Raw genomic sequence first — 18,894 nt, 5'->3', positions numbered from 1 at the left:
AAAAAAAAAAGTTTACTCAAAGTCTTTTTCCTCGGAAAGTTGAGACAGGGTCTCAGTCTGTTGCCACCTCCTCCTCCCAGGCTTAAGCAACCCTCCCACCTCAGCCTCCCAAGTAGCTGGAACCACAGGTGTGAGCCACCACACCTGGCTAAATTTTTGTAGAGACAGGGTTTCACCATGTTGCCCAGGCTGGTCTGAGCTCAGGAGATCCACCCACCTGGTTCTCCCAAAGTACTGGGATTATAGGAGTGAGCCACTGCGCCCGGCCTCCCCACGTGCTTCTACAGTGAGATTTAATTAAGCAAAACTGCAATTGCACCTGGTTTTGCAGGGCTAGCTGCAGAGGCAGAAAAAGAGAGTGAGATTTCATGCTCTGACTGCAATTGGCCGATGCCCCCATTCCAGGCAAATGGTTCGGCCTTCACCTTTCTCCTGTCCCCGCAGTTAACTGGGTCTGAACAGAGCCTTATTCCTTGCTTTTGTTTTTGGACAGTCTCTCTCTGTTGCCTAGGCTAGAGTTTAGTGGCGCGATCTAGGCTGGCTGCAACCTCTGTTTCCTGAGTTCAAGCAATTCTCCTGCCTCAGCCTCCTGGGTAATTGGGATTAGAGGTGCGCGCCACGATGCCCAGCTAATTTTTAGTATTTTCAGTAGAGATGGGGTTTTACCATTTTGGCCAGGCTGGTCTCGAACTCCTGACCTCAAGTGATCTGCCCACCTTGGCCTCCCAAAGTGCTGGGATTACAGGCGTGAGCCACTGTACCCGGCCACATTCCTTATTTGATGCTCTGAGGAAACACAATTGCACGTAGACAGGGTGGCACGGTGTGATGATGAGATATATTAGAGCGCTTGAATTGTCTGCAATGGTCCTGTGTGCTTCTGTTTAAAAGCCCCTCCAAGTGGCTGCCTGGGGATATGCTGTTCCTCTCCACAGTCCTAGCATGCCAGCTTTGGAGGCACACAGCTTGCTGGTGTCTACTTCAGTTAATCACTGATTCCTGTGAGGTGGCAGAGGCCTGGGCCCGCATGTACGGGCCCAACCAGGGAACTGGGAGGGCTCCACAGAGCTACGGTGATGTTGCCAGGGCTCCCGGCCAGTGGATCATTGATCAGCAACTGACTCATACAGTGTGGAGTGACCAGTCTCCATAGACAGGGGAGACACAGCCTGGCCCCAGCCTTGAGCAGGCATTGCCGAAGTTCCTGCCTTTTCCAAGAAATTCCGACTCTTCGAATACCAACAGGAAAGGCCCTGGTCGAGCACGGTGGCTCACGCCTGTAATCCCAGTACTTTGGGAGGCTGAGATGGACGGATCACCTGAGGTCAGGAGTTTGAGACCAGCCTGGCCAACATGATGAAACCCCATCTCTACTAAAAATACAAAAAAGTTAGCCAGGCATGGTAGTGGGTGCCTGTAATCCCAGCTACTCGGGAGGCTGAGGCAGGAGAATCGCTTGAACCTGGGAGCCAGAGGTTGCAGTGAGCCAAGATTACCCCACTGTACTCCAGCCTGGGCTACAAGAGCAAAAATCTGTCTCTAATTAAAAAAAGAAAGAAAAAGAGAGAAACAGACTATGTACTTTACTGAGGAGGGTGCTGTTTGCAACCATTGCACCTTATAAGGTCACAATTTTTTGTTTTTTTGTTTTTTTTGAGACATAGTCTTGCTCTGTCACCCAAGCTGGAGTGCAGTGGCGCAATCTCGGCTCACTGCAAGCTCCGCCTCCCGGGTTCATGCCATTCTTCCGCCTCAGCTTCCCAAGTAGCTGGGACTACAGGCGCCCGCCACCACGCCCGGCTAATTTTTTTGTATTTTTAGTAGAGACAGGGTTTCACCGTGTTAGCCAGGATGTTCTCGATCTCCTGACCTTGTGATCCACCTGCCTCGACCTCCCAAAGTGCTGGGATTACAGGTGTGAGCCACCACGTCTGACCTAGTCACTATTTTTTTTTTTTTTTTTTTTTTTTTTGAGACCGAGTCTCGCTCTGTCACCCAGGCTGGAGTGCAGTGGCCGGATCTCAGCTCACTGCAAGCTCCGCCTCCCGGGTTTACGCCATTCTTCTGCCTCAGCCGCCAGAGTAGCTGGGACTACAGGCATCCGCCACCACGCCCGGCTAGTTTTTTGTATTTTTTTAGTAGAGACGGGATTTCACTGTGTTAGCCAGGATGGTCTCGATCACCTGACCTCATGATCCGCCCATCTCAGCCTCCCAAAGTGCTGGGATTAGTCACTGTTTTTTTTTTTTAAGAGACAGGGTCTCACTCTGTTGCCCAGGCTGGAGGGCACTGGCATGATCATTGCTCACTGCAGCCTCGAGCTCCTGGGCTCAAGCAATCCTCCTGCCTCAGCCTCCCAAGTAGCAGGGACAGGCATGCACAACCACACACGGCTAATATTTTTATTTTTTGTAGAGACAATCTGGCTATGTTGCCCAGGCTGGTTTCAAATTCCTGGACTCAAGCAATCTTCCTGCCTCAGCCTCCCAAAGTCCTGGGATTACAGGCATGAGCCAATTGCACCCAACCAACTTTTTAAAAGGCTCTCTCTGGCCGCTGCTTGGTGCCCAGATCATGGGTGGCAGAGGGAGGCCAATGGGAGGCTGATGCCATCATCGCAATTAGAGGTGGTCATGACTCAGACTAGGTGGCAGCAGTGGTAAAAAGGGACTGGATTCTGGAGATATTTTGAAGACAGAGCCAAAAATGAGACTTACGGCAGCCGCAGTGGCTCACACCTGTAATCCCAACACTTTGGGAGGCTGAGGCAGGTGGGTCACTTCAAGCCAGGAGTTCGAGACCAGCTTGACCAACATGGTGAAACCCCATTTGTACTAAAAATACAAAAATTAGCCGGGCTTGGTTCATGCTTGTAGTCCCAGCTACACAGGAGGCTGAGGCAGGAGAATCTCTTGAACGCAAGAGGTGGAGGTTGCAGTGAGTTGAGATCACGCCACTGCGCTCTAGCATGGGCGACAGAGTGAGACTCCATCTCAAAAAAAAAAATGGAGAGAGAGAGAAACTTAAGACAGGTTCAGCATCAGGAGTGATGGAGAGGAGTGAGACTACCTCCTGGATTTTGTTCTGAGCCACTGAAGAGTGGCAGAGAGCTGGGTCAGGCCGGGAAGGGGGTCTCTGCCTAGCCCTGCAGATGTCACCTCCCGGGGCTGGGCTACAGGGGTCCACACTTGGGTTCGGGGGGAGTGCAGACTTGGGGAGGAAGGGATCAGGCTCAAATGCAGACCCATAAAGGTTGAAATTCCAGTAGAAGAACAAGTAGAAGATAAATCCAAGGAGAGGCATGGACTGGAGTCCCACACTGGGGAGCCATCGGCTTGTCAATGGCATCCCGCATGGCCAGAGCGGGTGAGAAGGCAGAGTGAGGCATCTGCAGACAGTCCCTGTGCAGCAGCAGCAAGAAGCTTAGCAGGGAGGGCAAGGACCAGTCAAGGAAATAGGGACAGAGCAGCCAGCTGGGGGAGGAGGCCCAGGAGGGTCGGTGACCTGGAAACTAGCTGCTAACACAGCAGCTCAGATGAGAGTCGAAAAACAAGGACGTGGCAATGTGCGGAGGTCATTAGGGACCTTGGCAAGGACAGTCGGCGTGGGGGGCAGCAGAGTCTGATGGGAAGGGCTTGAGGAATTGGAGGAGTGGAATTAGACACTTGAGAAGAGACAGCTTCTTCAAAGAGTTTTGCCGGAGTGGGATCTAGGGAAGGGGCGTGTGTGCATGTGTACATGCCTGCTAGGAGAACATGCTTGCATGCATGTAGAAGAGAGAAGCAAGAACTGGTGCTGCAGAAGAGGGTGGCACTGCTGGAGACCCCATTGCGTAGGGGTGAGGAGCCAGCACCTGTAGGCATGGGGAGCTGGCCGGGGGGCTCCGTGGTCACGTGTGGCTACCGGCAGGATCTACAGGTGCAGAGGCAGGGAGGGGTGAATGAGGCAGCAGCTCGGCCCCCCTCAGTGTCCTCCTAGCAGAGGATACCATGTGCACCAAGCGTCTCCACCATTCCTGCCTGGCCTGCAAGTGATTTAATAAGACAGGGGCGGCCAGGCGTGGTGGCTTACGCCTGTAATCCCAGCACTTTGGGAGGCCGAGGCGGGTGGATCACCTGAGGTCAGGAGTTCGAGACCAGCCTGGCCAACGTGACGAAACCCTGTCTCTACTAAAAATACAAAAATTAGCCAGGCGTGGTGGTGCATGCCTGTAATCCCAGCTACCTGAGAGGCTGAGGCAGGAGAATCGCTTGAACCTGGGAGACAGAGGTTGCAGTGAGCCGAAATCATACCATTGCACTCTAGCCTAGGTGACAAGAGTGAAACTCCGTCTCAAAAAAAATAAAAAAAAAGACAGGGGCCCCCCACACCTTCAGGAAAACTATAGGTACAACGCCACTGGCCTTGCTATGATAAATCTCTGCGTTCAATCCTTTTGCAATCAGAAATCATGCCTAGACTTTCTTTGGGCGTGGGGCAGAGGGGGACATGGTCTTGCTCTATCACCCAGCCTGGAGTGCAGTGGTGCAATCAGCTCTCTGCAGCCTCGAACTCCTGGACTCAAGCAATCCTCCCGCCTTAGCCTCCTGAGTAGCTGGGACCACAGGTGCACACCACAATGCCTGTCTAATTTTTGTATTTTTCTGTAGAGATGACGTTTTGCCATGTTGCCCAGCCTGGTCTCAAACACCTGAGCTCCAGCGATGCTCCCACTTCTGCCTCCCGAAGTGCTGGATTCCAGCCGTGAGCCACAGCGCCGGCCTTCCTGAAGTCTTGACCTTAAAGATGCTTTGATTCCCTCCTCCTCTCTGTGAGGTGCCCTCTCTAGGATGTCTTTCTGGGTTCTCAGAAGGATGAGATCCTAGTCTTTCCTGAGGGGAAGGGGACCGTATTGGGCCCTTGCCCCACAGACTCCTTTTCTGAGCCCGTTTCCCTGTCTTATGCTCACTTATCCACCCATCACCTGTCATCCCTCTCTCCCCTAAACAAAGTATGTCCCTCTCTCTTGGGTTTCCGGGTTGCTGATGGTCCATTCCACACACTCCATGCTTCTCAAGATCCCCTCTCGGGCACACATTACCCCCCTTCCACCAGTTCTGCCCATCGGGCTGTGCCTTGCAGCCCTGCACACCCCCACCACCCCGACGACGCCGCCCTCGCCTTGTTCAGCCTCTCTGTAGCTTCTGACCCCCTGACCCTCCGTATTCATTGACCCTCCTGCCTCATCTTGGTGCCTTCACATGCATCCTCCTGGTGTCTCCCCTGCCTCCTGCCGCCTCTTCTCAGGGTCTTTGCGGGACCCCCTTCATGGGTCACCCCCTGAGGCTCTGGCCACACTCATGGCAGCACTCTCTCAGGACTTGTCCACCACCCCTGATTTTCTGTATTAGCCATTCTCGCATTGCGATACAGAAATACCTGAGGCTGGGTAATTTAGCAAGAAAAGAGGTTTCATTGGCTCATGGTTCTGCAGACTGTACCAGAAGCGTGGCACTGGCGTCGGTTTGGCTTCTGGGAAGGCGATGGAGCCTTTACTCATGGCAGAAGGCGAAGTGGGAGCAGGCGTGAGACATGGCGAGGCCACGCTCCTTAACCAGATCCCTAAGCCAGAGACGGCACTGCGCCAGGAGGGACCCACCCCGTCCCCCAAACACCCCCCACCAGGCACCACATCCAACACTAGGGATTAATTACTTTTTTCTTTTCTTTTTTTTTTTTTTTTTTTTGAGACGGAGTCTCGCTCTGTCGCCCAGGCTGGAGTGCAGTGGCCGGATCTCAGCTCACTGCAAGCTCCGCCTCCCGGGTTTACGCCATTCTCGGGCCTCAGCCTCCGAAGTAGCTGGGACTACAGGTGCCCGCCACCTCGCCCGGCTAGATTTTTGTATTTTTTAGTAGAGATGGGGTTTCACCGTGTTAGCCAGGATGGTCTCGATCTCCTGACCTCGTGATCCGCCCGTCTCGGCCTCCCAAAGTGCTGGGATTACAGGCTTGAGCCACCGCGCCCGGCTTTTTTTCTTTTTTGAGACAGGGTCTCACTCTGTCACCCAAGCAAGAGTGCAGTGGCGCGATCACGCTCACTGCAACCTCTGCCTCCTGGGCTCAGGTGATCCTCCTATCTCAGCCTCCTAGTAGCTGGGACTACAGCTACACCCCCCACACCCAGTTAATTTTTTTGTGGGTTGTTTTTTGTAGAGACGGGGTTTTTCCGTGTTACCCAGACTGGTCTCGAATTCCTGGGCTCCAGTGATCCTCCATCCTCAGCCTCCCAAAGTGCTGGAATTATAGGCAAGAGCCACTGCACCTGGCTTGATTACATTTCAACATGAGAAGTGGACAGGGGTGAATATCCAAACTATATCATTCCACCCCTGCCCCCCTCGCCCAAATCTCATGTCCTTCTCACATTGTAAAATACAATCATGCCTTCCCAACAGTACCCCAAAGTCTTTTTTTTTTTTTTTTTTTTAGATGGAGTTTTGCTCTTGTTGCCCAGGCTGGAGTGCAGTGGCGCTATCTCAGTTCACCGTAACCTCCACCTCCCGGGGTCAAGTGATTCTCCTGCCTCAGCCTTCCAAGTAGCTGGGATTACAGGCACCCGCCACCATGCCCGGCTAATTTTTTTTTTTTTTTTTTTTTTTTTTTTTTTTTGTATTTTTAGTAGAGATGGGGTGTCACCATGTTGGCCAGGCTGGTCTCAAACTCCCGACCTCAGGTGATCTGCCCGCCTCAGCCTCCCAAAGTCCTGGGATTACAGGCGTGAGCCATTGCACCCAGCCCCAAAGTCTTAACTCATTACAGCATTTAGTCACAACCATGGTACCAGTCTCTGAGAAGTTCCAAACTTTCCCTCATCTTCCTGTCTTCTTCCAAGCCCCCCAAACTCTTCCAAGCTCTGACTGTTGGGGCCCTAGATCTCCTCAACCTGCATCTCCAGCCTGAGGTCCACAGGTCCAACCCCCACCACACGCATGCCCTTAGCCGTTCACAAGCACCTTCGTGCATACTAGAGCCAAGCCAGGCAGCTGCCCACCCCTTCCCCCACACGGGGCCAGGCCCGGGCCTCCCCACCTGGGTTCTGCACAGCAATGGGGTCCACAGCTCTCTCTCCAGCTCCTTCTGTGGCCTCGCCCCAGAGCTCTGCACTCCAGAGGTTGAAGAACTTGCCAAAGGTCGTGAAATTCATAAAAGGCAGGGCCAGAATGCAAGCCCAGTTCTGGACTTGACATCAAGTGGCCACCGTGGATGTGATCCCAACGTCCCCAACTACGCATTCCAGCCTCCAGCAGAGGAGGCAGGGCGAGGCAGCCGGTGGGGGGTAGGGGGCCCTCCCGTGGCCGGTGAGGCCCTGTCCTTCTCTAATTGAGGCCCCTCTCTCGGGGAAGCCCGCGCAGTCAGTCTCCTGGCCTTCGCGTCCTCCCAGCGTGGAGTGACAGTTTCAAAGCACAGCTCTGGTTGCTGCTGGGATCCAGCTGGGCTCTGGGACAGTGTCCAGATCCTGTCCCCAGCAGCCTCCGGTTCCTTATCCAACCCCCTCTACCCAGAGCCTTCGGTCCAATCTCACTGCCTGCCAGCCTCTGCTGCCCTGTCTTACCCAGCCTGTTCTCTCTGCCTTACGAGCAGCCATCCCCCAATTCTGCTGCCCGTGCATCCAACCTGTGTTCCTATTGCCCAAAGCCACCTCTTCAGGGATGGCCTCCCCCAACCACTCAGCCGTGCACCCCGAGATCCCCTCAGGAGCTAACCCAATGCCCAGAGCATCTGCAGCAGTGCCAATGGCCGGGCCTCCAGGCCAGCTTAACACATGGGACCTTTCCAGGATAGCGGGCCACCAGCTGGGAACTGGGGCAGCCTAGGATAGAGGGTTTGCAGCCAGGGTGCTCACACCTGCACAGAATGTCACATACATGCACAGCGGGACCGTGTGCCCTCCCCTGCAGGAGCAGGCACAGGAACAAGTGTACAGGGACCAGGCCCACACACCCCATCATATCCCCGGTGCCTACGGATGGCGCTGGGAGCTGCAGGCCCTGGGACCTGACCAAGACTGCACTGAGGTGGCCACAGACTGGGGGCAGATAAAACAGGCATTGCAAGGAATCATCTCAGCCACTTTGTATCCACCCCTCTTGCCAGGCCACACCTCCAGGGACAAAGGCTCACTCTGGCTGGGCAAAAGTCACCTCTGCAAAGGTTCCCCATCTCAGCCTTGTCTCTCTGTCCCCCAGGCCTTCATCCCTAAGGTGGGATGCGGCTTCCCTGAGCCTTGTTGGGGCTTAACGCCCTCTTTTTATTCCAGGAGGCTGTCCCCATGGGATCAGTCCCAGCACAGTTCTTGGATGTGCTCTTGTTTGTGACCAAACTGAAGAATCCCCTCCCTCGGTCTAGGCCCTTCACCTCTATTAATGTGACCCAAGGCCCCATTAGCTTTCTGGTGGTTTCCTCTTCCTATATCTCACAACTGCTCTCCACCTCCCCTCCTAAGCATGCGTGGCCGGCTCTTCCATCCCATCCCACAGGCCAGGGCCCAAGAACTCTGCACCCAGGCCAGGAGGGCATGGCATTTGTCGTCTGTCTGGACCCCTCCATTTAGGGTCTTCTTAAAGTCCCTACAGGTGACCCATGGCCAGCCCCAATCCTGCCCCTGACAGTCCTCCCTCCAAGGCCAGGTCCTGCCCTCAGGTCCTGCCTCTTCCCTCATCCCCTCCTCACTTCCGCAGGCACCACCTTCCTGCCAGGTACCCAGGGACTCAGTGAATGTCTGAAGGAAGAAATCCATTTGGAGGCCCGGCGTGGTGGCTCACACCTGTAATCCCAACACTTTGGGAGGTTGAGGCGGGCAGATCACTTGAGGTTGGGAGTTCGAGACCAACCTGGACAACATGGCAAAATCCGGTCTCTACTAAAAATACAAAAATTAGCTGGGCATGGTGGCAGGTGCCTGTCGTCCCAGCTACTCAGGAGGTTGAGGCAGGAGAATTGCTTGAACCTTGGAGGCGGAGGTTGCAGTGAGCCGAGATGGAGCCACTGCACTCCAGCCTGGGTGACTGAGTGAGACTCTGTCTCAAGAAAATAAAATAAAATAAGAAATCCCTTCGGGGCCTGAACGAGGCGAGACTCTGGTGTGGGCAAGGGCTTAGACAGAGCTGGGGGTGGATGCCTTGGGTTTGGTCCCAGGTTGGAAAGCCTCTGTTCTTCGACTGTAAAATGTGAATCGTCTTTTGTCACTCATCTATAAGGGCTTGGTGTGCGGGGAACCCAGGAGCATGTCGGGGTGAGACTGGGTTGCCCCATCCTGGCCCAGGACGCTGAGCCCAGCCAGGGCAGGTATGACAGCCGGTTAGTGGGCCGCGCAGTCAGGGACAAGTCCACCAAGAGGGCCGCACACACCATTTCCCTGGCACTGCCCACGGCCTGCAGCCTTTGTGCATTTCCGAGGCCACAGTGCCCCCTGGCGGCTGTGCAGCCTACCCCAAAGGACAGCGTCCTGGGTCTCAGGCCTCTGTCTCCCTCTCTGCAGCCCCAACAGCTCACCCTAAATGAGGTTTGTTGTCACCATTTGGGACCAGAAAGGGGGATCCAGTGGCCGTGAGTCGCACAGTCAACCAGAAACAGGGCCAAACCTCACCCTCAGGGTTGCCTGGCTCCTGGGTCACTGAAGTCCTGCCTGGAGATGCGTGCTCGGGTCTGGGGCCCTTCCCCAGTGTCTCTCACCCTCCTGCAGGGCAGGAAAGTCACAGTTTGGATGCTTTGTTGTAAAGACGACCCTGGCACCTGGGGGAGGGAGAAACGGACAGGGCTGTGGGTTGGGGGACTCCTTGGGGACCACGCGGCCCCCACCACTGCAGCTGGAGCCTCTGTTGGGGGTGGGACGAGGCACCTCTGCTGTCAACCCAGAGGTGGGACCCTACGCACCCTCCCTGCACCCCCCACGGCTTTCTCTGCCTCTCCTACCCCCTGGCTTCCCACTGGACATTATCTGAGAACATCAGCTATGGAAGCAACTTGAGCCTCCTTGCCCCTGCATGACAAGCAAAGTGAGGCCCAGAGAGGGAAAGGGGATGGCCAGGGCCCCCCAGACGGCCGTGGGCAGAGCCACGTTGCACTGGTTTCTCCTAATCCCTGACCTGAGTTCCTTCTCCTACCCAGAGGATTTCAACAATCCAGAGAGTGCTTGGGGCCAGGAGTGCCTCTGATAGTCAGGGAGGGCTTCCTGGAGGACACCCTAGGTCTAACGGGGTCTTCTAGGCAGAGGTGAGTTGGGAGGGAATAGCCAGTGCTCTCACAGCATGCAGGCGGCCCTGCTTCCAGACTGTGGGTTGGAGAGGCAGAACCAGGGGAGGGCACCAAGGGTCCCACCAGGCTCCCTCTGACGGCCATGTCTTCCTTTGGCCACAGGACGCTGTGCGGAGCTGCAGGTCCGTGTCACTGAGGCTGTGGCCACGGCCACTGAGCAGAGAGAGCTGATCGCCCGCCTGGAGCAGGACCTAAGCATCATTCAGTCCATCCAGCGGCCCGATGCCGAGGTGAGCCCACCCCCCTGCCCCGTGCCAGCCTCACTGCCTGCCCAGGGTTATTTTAGCCTCTGCAAACGCTGACTTCCCAGGTAAGCCTGTGTATCAGGCAGCTGGTGACAACCCAGAAGGGCTGTCACCTAAAACCATTGGGTTCTCCCTGCTTACTCCATGAATACCACCCTGCCCCCGATTTGGGGTGACAGGCCATGGGGCAGAGGCCACAGGACTTCCTAGCAGTAGCACAGAGGCCCCTCTTTCCAGGCATTGCCCTGAGAGCAGGGGCAGAGGCAAGGCCAGGACCATGTACCCATCTCCCAACTAAAGAACCTGGAGCCCAGAGATCACAGCAGGCTGGGGCATAAAGAGCCCAGGGAGGGCATCTCCTCGCCCATGTCCCCTTCTATAGAGGCCACAATGTGAGTCCGGGAGAGAAGTCTGGGCTTCCCCAGGTCATGAGGCAGGCTGGTTGCAGGGCCAGGGAGGCCAGGTGTCTGATGCATGTCAAAGCTACGTGGCCGCGAGGAGAGCCCCACTGCTGCTGAACTCTGGCCTCAGGAGTGACTCGGGGCCCAGCTGTCTCTTTGGTAGCCCACGCCATGTGTCCAGGTCCGGGCCCTCCTGCAGCCAGCCTGCATCCCGGACGGTCCCACCCACTCCTTGCCACACCCACCCTGCCATCTGCCTTGGCCATGCTGAAAGGGAATATTCCATGCCCACTGTGTGAAGGCACCTCCTCATCGCTTCCTGTCACCTGCAGGGTGCCGCCGAGCACCGCCTGGAGAAGATTCCGGAGCCCATCAAAGAGGCCACTGCCCTATTCTACGGTAAGGAGAGGCCTGACCCATGGGAGGAGGGAGGAGGCGGGAAGAGGAGACAGGTGATACCGCCTGAGAACCCAGATCCCCAAAGAGCAATCGCTTCCTCTAAGAAGGTCAGGCCCCCACGCCTGCAATGCAGCAGCAACCTTTGAAGGGTCAGATAAGGCCAGGTGTGGTGGTGCACACCTGTAGTCCCAGCTATTTTGGAGGCTGAGGTGGGAGGATCGCTTGAACCCAGGAACTGGAGGCTGCAGTGAGCTATGATGGTGCCACTGTACTCCAGCCCGGGCGACAGACCAAGACCCTGTCTCTAAAAAACAAAAAGGTGAATGAGCCCCAACCTGCCTTTCTGGATCTTAGCCTGACACCCCCCATCTTGGGGTCCTGACCCTTCGGCCCTGCCAGTGGCCTGTGAAAGGCTGGTGGGTGGTGGTCAGCCAGGCCTCACTGCTGCAGTGCAGCTGGAGGTCCATGTGGTGGGGGGAAGGCAGCCTCCTTGGGTATTGAGGACAGAACCTGAGGCTGCTGGACCAGAATAATGGGGGTGTGCCCATGCCTCCCCAGTTCCCCTCCTGCCCCTTTGCTTCCCCAGGGGGCTATAGGCCTAGTCTGACAGCTGCAAAGGTCTCAGATTCAAGGACAGAGTGACCGGGAGGGGCCTGGCCCTCTGACAGAGCAGATGGGGGAGCTGGGCCCTTCTCAGGGTTCCTATTGTCAGGCCAGCCCCTGCCATCCATTCTCACGCTCCCCGGTTCCCCTGGCTGTCCCCTCCCCTTCCCCGACCTGCCCAGCACCAGGGGGTAAGACACCATGTGGCTTCTACACCATGGCATTTGGTCAGAAATCCCCCAGGGCTGGGGGACCCACCCCAAAGGGCCCCCTGCTGGGTTCCGCCTCCTGTCACCCCAAGACACCCTCCTCTACCTACTAGGACCTGCGGCACCAGCCAGCGGCGCCCTCCCAGAGGGCCAGGTGGACTCACTGCTTTCCATCATCTCCAGCCAGAGGGAGCGCTTCCGTGCCCGGAACCAGGAGCTTGAGGCCGTGAGTCACATCCTTCTCTCCCCGATGCTCCTTGGGCCCAAGGACACAGTGGGGGAACACACAGGCTTTCAGGAGAGAGATGCAGCACAGACTGTAAACCTCACGGGGAGAGATTTGTTCTGTGCAGTCAGGGAGGGCTTCCTGGAGGAGGTCATGCCACACTGGGCTTTGAAAGAAGACTCAGACGCTCACCGTAGAGGAGACGGGGGCCAGTGAGCCAGAAGGGAGCATAGATCATTCCAGGGCTGCAGGAAACAAGACGAAACAAGTTGCCAGGCGAGTGCACTCCTACAAGGCTGGGAGGCATGGCCTTCAATCTGCAGGGAGGGGCGCCAAGGAAGGATTTAAGCCAGGCAGTGGCGCTGCAAGAATGCAGGGTGACCATCCTGGCTAACACGGTAAAGCCCTGTCTCTACTAAAAATACAAAAACTTGGCCGGGCGCGGTGGCTCATGCCTGTAATCCCAGCACTTTGAGAGGCTGAGGCAAGCGGCCGAGGTGGGCGGATCACAAGGTCAGGAGATAAAGACCATCCTGACCAACACGGTGAAACCCCGTCTCTACTAAAAATACAAAATAATTGGCTGGGCGTGGTGGTGGGTGCCTGTAGTCCCAACTACTCATGAGGCTGAGGCAGGAGAATGGCGTGAACCCAGGAGGTGGAGCTTGCAGTGAGCTGAGATCACGCCCCTGCACTCCAGCCTGGGCGACAGAGCAAAACTCCGTCTCAAAAAAAAAAAAAAAAAAAAATTAGCCAGGCGTGGTAGCAGGCACCTGTAGTCACAGCTATTCCGGAGGCTGAAGCAGGAAAATGGCGTGAACCTGGGAAGCAGAGCTTATAGGCAGCCAGGATCGCGCCACTGCACTCCAGCCTGGGCGACAGAGCAAGACTCCGTCTCAAAACAAACAAACAAAAAGAATGCAGGGTGAGCCGGGCGCAGTGGCTCACGCCTGTAATCCCAGCACTTTGAGAGGCTGAGGCAAGCGGATCACTTGAGGTCGGGGGTTTAAGACCAGCCTGACCAACATGGTCAGGTAGAAACCCCCTCTCTACTAAAAATACAAAAATTAGCCAGGCGTGGTGGTGGCCACCTGTAGTCCCAGCCACTTGGGAGGCTGACGCAGGAGGATCGCTTGAACCTGGGAGGTAGAAGTTGCAGTGAGCCAACAAGATCGCACCACTGCACTCCAGCCTGTGTGACAGAGCAAAACTCCATCTCTAAATAAATAAATAAATAAATAAATAATTAAATAAATAAGTTTTCTTCCTTTTTAAGGCAGAATATTTCATTGTGCATATAGACCACATTTTGTTTATCCATTTACCTATTCATTTATGTTGCTTCCACCTTTTGGCTGTGGCGAATAATTCTGCTGTGAACATGGGTGTACAAATATCTCTCCAAGTCCCTGCCTTCAATTCTTTTGGGTATCTACCCAGAAGTGGAATTACTAGATCCTATGGTAATTCTATGTTTAACGTTTTTAAAGGAAGCACCATACTGTCGTATACTTTTTTGTACTGCTCAAATTTTGGTTGTGTTTGTTTTTGTTTTGTCTTTTTTTTCTTCTTCTTCTTCTTCTTCTTCCTTTTTGTGGAGAACAGAGTCTCGCTCTATTACCCAGGCAGGTCTCGAACTCCTGGGCTCAAGCTATCCTCCCACCTCTGCCTCTCTGAGAGCTGGGATTACAGGCATGAGCCACCGCGCCTGGCCTTGTTTTTGTTTTTTGAGACAGAGTCTTGCTCTGTTGCCCAGGCTGTAGTGCAGTGACACAATCCCCACTCACTGCAACTTCCACCTCCTAGGTTCAAGCGATTCTTCTGCCTCAGCCTTCAGGCTAGCTGGGATTACAGGTGCCCGCCATCACACCCAGCTAATTTTTGTATTTTTAGTAGAGACAGGGTTTCTCCATGTTGGCCAGGCTGGTCTTAACTCCTGACCTCAGATAATCTGCCCACCTCAGCCTCCTAAAATCCTGGGGTTATAGGCATGAGCTACCACGCTGGCCATGACTTGAATTTTGAATAGTGTGAAAGAAACACTTATTCAAGCATTCGAATAAATTGAAACATGAGATTCCATTTCACCTTGCCCTTAGATTGGCAAATATGAAAACCACATAGTATGTGATTCCATGTATATGAAACATCCGGTATAGGCAAATCCATGAGACAGAAAGGAGACTGCCAATTGCCAGGCAATAGGGGAGGAGGAAATGGGGAGTGACTGCTGGCAGATTTGGGGTTTCTTATTGGGGTGATTTTAAATGTTCTGGAATTAGGTAGTGGGGATGGTTGCATAACATTGTGAATACAAATGACCAAACTGTACATTTTGAAATGCTGATGTTTATGTTATGGGTATTATATCTCAATAATAGTCTTTAGAAGGCTAACACCAATGACAAAAAAAAAAGTATGAAGAAATCTGACCAGGCATCGTGGCTCATGCCTGTAATCCCAGCACTTTGGGAGGCTGAGGTGGGAGGATCGCTTGAGTCACGAGGCTGAGGCTGCAGTGAGCTCTGATCATGCCACTTTATTCTAGCCTGGGTGATAGAACAAGACCCTGTCTCTAAAATATATAGACAGGGGCCAGGCGCAGTGGCTCATGCCTATAATCCCAACGCTTTGGGAGGCAGAGGTGGGTGGATCACCTGAGATCAGGAGTTCGAGACCAACCTGACCAAAATGGTAAAACCCTGTCCCAAGCGTGGTGGCACATGCCTATAATCCCAGCTACTTGGGAGGCTGAGGCAGGAGAATCACTTGAACCCAGGAGGCAGAGGTTGCAGTGAGCTGAGATTGATTGTATCATTGAGCTCCAGCCTGGGCAACAATAGCGAAACTCCGTATCAAAAAATAACAATAATAAAAATAAAAAATGAAATAAAATATATAGACAGGGTCTTGCTCTGTCATATATTAAGGCTGATGCAAATGTAATCATGGTGTTTGCCATTACTTCTAAGGACAAAAACCACGATTACATTTGCATCAACGTAATACATATGAAGAAACCTGACGCAAGATCCCTGACTTCTGCCTGGGGTGGGGCCACAGTGGGGGAAGGGGCAGCTTTACAGAGTCAGGCAGGTCAAGGAGAAAGCTGTGGGCACAGAAGAGGCTTTACTCCAGGTAGGCAGAGCAGCACCTGTGCCAGCACGGAGGCCTCTCCCCCACCCTTCTTTTTGCCCCTCCCCCCACAGGAGAACCGCCTGGCCCAGCACACCCTCCAGGCCCTGCAGAGCGAGCTGGACAGCCTGCGCGCTGACAACATCAAGCTCTTTGAGAAGATCAAGTTCCTGCAGAGCTACCCTGGCCGGGTGAGGGCCCTCCCCTGGCCTCAGCTTCAGGTGGACCAGGCAGGGAGAGAGGCCAATCAGGGCTCTGGAGGTGGGAGGGTCGGGGGCCAAGACCTGCTGGGCAGCACTGGGCCCCAGACGCCCCCTGAGTCCTTCCAACATCTCCCCACCCACCCACCCACCTGCCTGCTAGCTGCCTTCCCTGAGCTGGGAGAAGCCCATAGAGTGGAGCCCCTGTCCAGATTCATTCATAAAAACTGACCAGAAGAGCCAGGCATGGTGCCTCACGCCTGTCATCCCAGCACTGTGGGAGGCCAAGGCAAGAGTATTGCCTGAGCTCAGAAGTTCGAGACCAGCCTGGCCAACACGGTGAAACTCCGTCTCTACTAAAAATAAAAAAAAATAGCTGAGCATGGTGGCGCACGCCCATAGTCCCAGCTACTCAGGAGGCTGAGGCAGGAGAATCGCTGGAACCCGGGAGGCGGAGGTTGCAGTGAGCCAAGATCGCACCGCCGCTGCACTCCAGCCTGGGCAACAAGAGCAAAACTCTGTCTCAAAAAAAAAAAAAAAAAAAACTAGCCAGAAAGGCAGGGCACAGTGGCTCATGCCTGTAATCCCAGCACTGTGGGAGGCCGACGGGGGTGGAGTTTGAGACTAGCCTGGCCAACATAGGGAAACCCATCTCTACTAAAAATACAAAAATTAGCCAGGCATCGTGGCACGTGCCTGTGGTCCCCGCTACTCAGGAGGCTGAGGTGGGAGGATCACGTGAGAACAGGAGATAGAGGCTGCAGTCAGCTGAGATCCAGCCACTGCACTCCAGCCCAGGTGACAGAGCAAGACCCTGCCTCCAAAAAATAAAAATAAATAGGCCAGGCGTGGTGGCTCATGCCTGTAATCTCAGCAGTTTGGGAGGCTGAGGCCGGCGGATCACTTGAGGTCAGGAGTTCCAGACCAGCCTGGCCAACATAGTGAAACCCCATCTCTACTAAAAATACAAAAATTAGCTGGGTGTGGTGTCATGCACCTGTAATCTCAGCTACTCAGGCAGCTAAGGCAGGAGAATCTCTTGCACCTGAGAGGTGGAGGTTGCAGTGAGCCAAGATCACGCCATTGTACTCCAGCCTGGGCTACAGAGCTAAACTCTGTCTTAAATAAATAAATAAATAAATAAATAGGCAGGCAAGCAATAATAAAAAATGCAACGAAGAGAGTGGATCAAAAACTCACTTGCCGAGTTCTTCTGGGCTAGGGAGGCCTGTGCGTGGCTTCTTGCAGCCCCCCACCCCGTGCCAGGAAACCCTTTCTGTGAGTGACAGGAGAGCATGGGGCATAGTAAGGCAGGGATTCACCTCTCCCTCTCCCTTTCTGGCCCAGCAGCCACCAACCCTGTCCCCACCCATCAGAGCCACTCCTCGGCCACCAGAGGGCACTCAGACCTTGCAAACCAGCCTGGCTCTGGGTGGCCAGCTGAGGAGGGGGGAGTCTCCTCTCCCAGGTGCCTGCCTGCCCCCATGACTACCCCCACACTCCCAGCAGACCCACCTTCCTGCACCTGCGCCCGGTCCTGCCTGGGCCTCAGTTCCCCATCTGTGCCCAGAGGCGCTGTGGCCCTGACCCCATGGGTAGCTCCATGCCCCTATGGCAGGAGGCACCAGCCACATTCACATTGTCAACCCAGCATCCTCTCCTCCCACCTCTGGGATCTAGGGCTCCCTCCCCCACCTTCCTTTTTGCAGATGAGGAAACTGAGGCTCCCCTGGGCTCCTGCCCTTCCCACTGGGCCCCAGGGCACTGACTGGGTCTCTTCCCCTCCTGGTCTGTGCAGGGCAGCAGCAGTGATGACACGGAGCTGCGGTACTCGTCCCAGTACGAGGAGCGCCTGGACCCCTTTTCCTCCTTCAGCAAGCGGGTTCGTGAGCCCATCCTGGACAGGGGAGGGAAGGGGCATCAGCCCAGGGAAGTCCAGGGGTGCCCTCATCACCTGGCCCCCATCCCTGAGCACTTGGCCTTCCCTGGCTCCCCTCCAGCTGCCCTCGTCTGGGTGCTCTCAGCCAGCCTTGCCACACCAGCCCTGCACACCCTGGCCCCTCAGGCCAGGAGCCCCCCGGCGAAGACAGCCTCCCCACCACTTCGGTGCAATGTAGGCCCAGGGCCCATTCAGGAATACCTGCCGATGGCTACCTGAGGGTGTGTGGCAGTGGCTGGGTTAACCTGCAGTGTATTTGGGGGACAGGCAGACAAGGAAGAGCCAGTTACAGCTCCCAGAGTCGGGCGATCCATGGTGGGGACCCCACCCTACAACTCCCCACCCCCACCCGGACTGCAGAAGCTCTGCCCGTGGAGAACTTTCCCGTGGGCAGAATGGACAGCTGCAGAGGCGGGGAGGGGCTCTCACAGATGTCAGGGGACATCTGTGTCACACTGAGTAGACTGTGCACCCAGGGAAGCCCCCGGCAGCACCCCGGCAGCCCCCTGGAGGTCTGCAAGAACAGCAAGACAGGGTGGCCTATGGCTGGCCAGGCCCCGCTCTCTGCCACAAGCCAGGGTCTGTGAGGTCCTCTGGGGTCCTTTCCTGATTGTCCCTCCCTGTGCAGGAGCGGCAGAGGAAGTACCTGAGCCTGAGTCCCTGGGACAAGGCCACCCTCAGCATGGTGAGTCCCTGCGCCTACCCGCCCCCTCCCCGGACAGGCCTGAGCCTCTGTCTCCAGCCACTTCTTCACCTGCCCTGCAGCCCAGGCTGCAGGAGCCGCCTGCCCTGCCAAGAGTGGCTGTGTGATCTGGGACAGGGTCTCTCCCCTTCCCAGGCAGATCCTCTGAGAGCATGTTTCATAGCAGTAGGTTCTGAACTGAGCTGCAGTGGGGCCATTCCTCAGAATTCCTGCAGCCTAGAGTCAGGCCTGGTGGCTCACACCTGTCATCCCAGCACTTTAGGAGGCGGGAGGATTGCTTGAGCCCAGGAGTTCGAGACCAGCCTGGGCAACACAGTAAGACCCTGTCTCTACAAAAAATAAAATTAGCCTGGTGCGATGGTGTGCTGTAGTCCCAGCCAGTCCCTGTAGTCCCAGCTACTCAGGAGACTGATGGATGAGGATCACTTGAACCTAGAAAGTCAAGGCTGCAGTGAGCTATGACCACTACATTCCAGCCTGGGCAACCTTGTCTCAAAAACATTTTTTTTAAAGAATTCCAGTTGCCGGGCACGGCGGCTCA

General features: G+C 55.3%; 1 protein-coding gene across 3 annotated transcripts in view; it reads left to right on the top strand.

Moving 5' to 3' along the window:
* The window catches only part of CUX1 (cut like homeobox 1), a 470,900-nt gene that overhangs the window by 449,429 nt on the left and 2,577 nt on the right, over positions 1–18,894 (top strand). For all 3 annotated transcript variants that reach the window (XM_030932800.1, XM_030932799.1, XM_030932798.1), the window contains exons 15-20: positions 10,396–10,523; positions 11,272–11,338; positions 12,264–12,376; positions 15,586–15,702; positions 17,510–17,593; positions 18,279–18,335. In XM_030932800.1, coding sequence (XP_030788660.1) covers positions 10,396–10,523; positions 11,272–11,338; positions 12,264–12,376; positions 15,586–15,702; positions 17,510–17,593; positions 18,279–18,335 — 566 coding nt within the window. The remainder of the gene's footprint in view (positions 1–10,395; positions 10,524–11,271; positions 11,339–12,263; positions 12,377–15,585; positions 15,703–17,509; positions 17,594–18,278; positions 18,336–18,894) is intronic.

Source organism: Rhinopithecus roxellana, chromosome 6 (genome assembly GCF_007565055.1).
Source record: "Rhinopithecus roxellana isolate Shanxi Qingling chromosome 6, ASM756505v1, whole genome shotgun sequence".
In the NCBI taxonomy this organism is placed as follows: Eukaryota; Metazoa; Chordata; class Mammalia; order Primates; family Cercopithecidae; genus Rhinopithecus; species Rhinopithecus roxellana.
The sequence above is the reverse complement of the archived record's forward strand: the minus strand, read 5'-3'. Positions and strand labels throughout refer to the sequence as shown.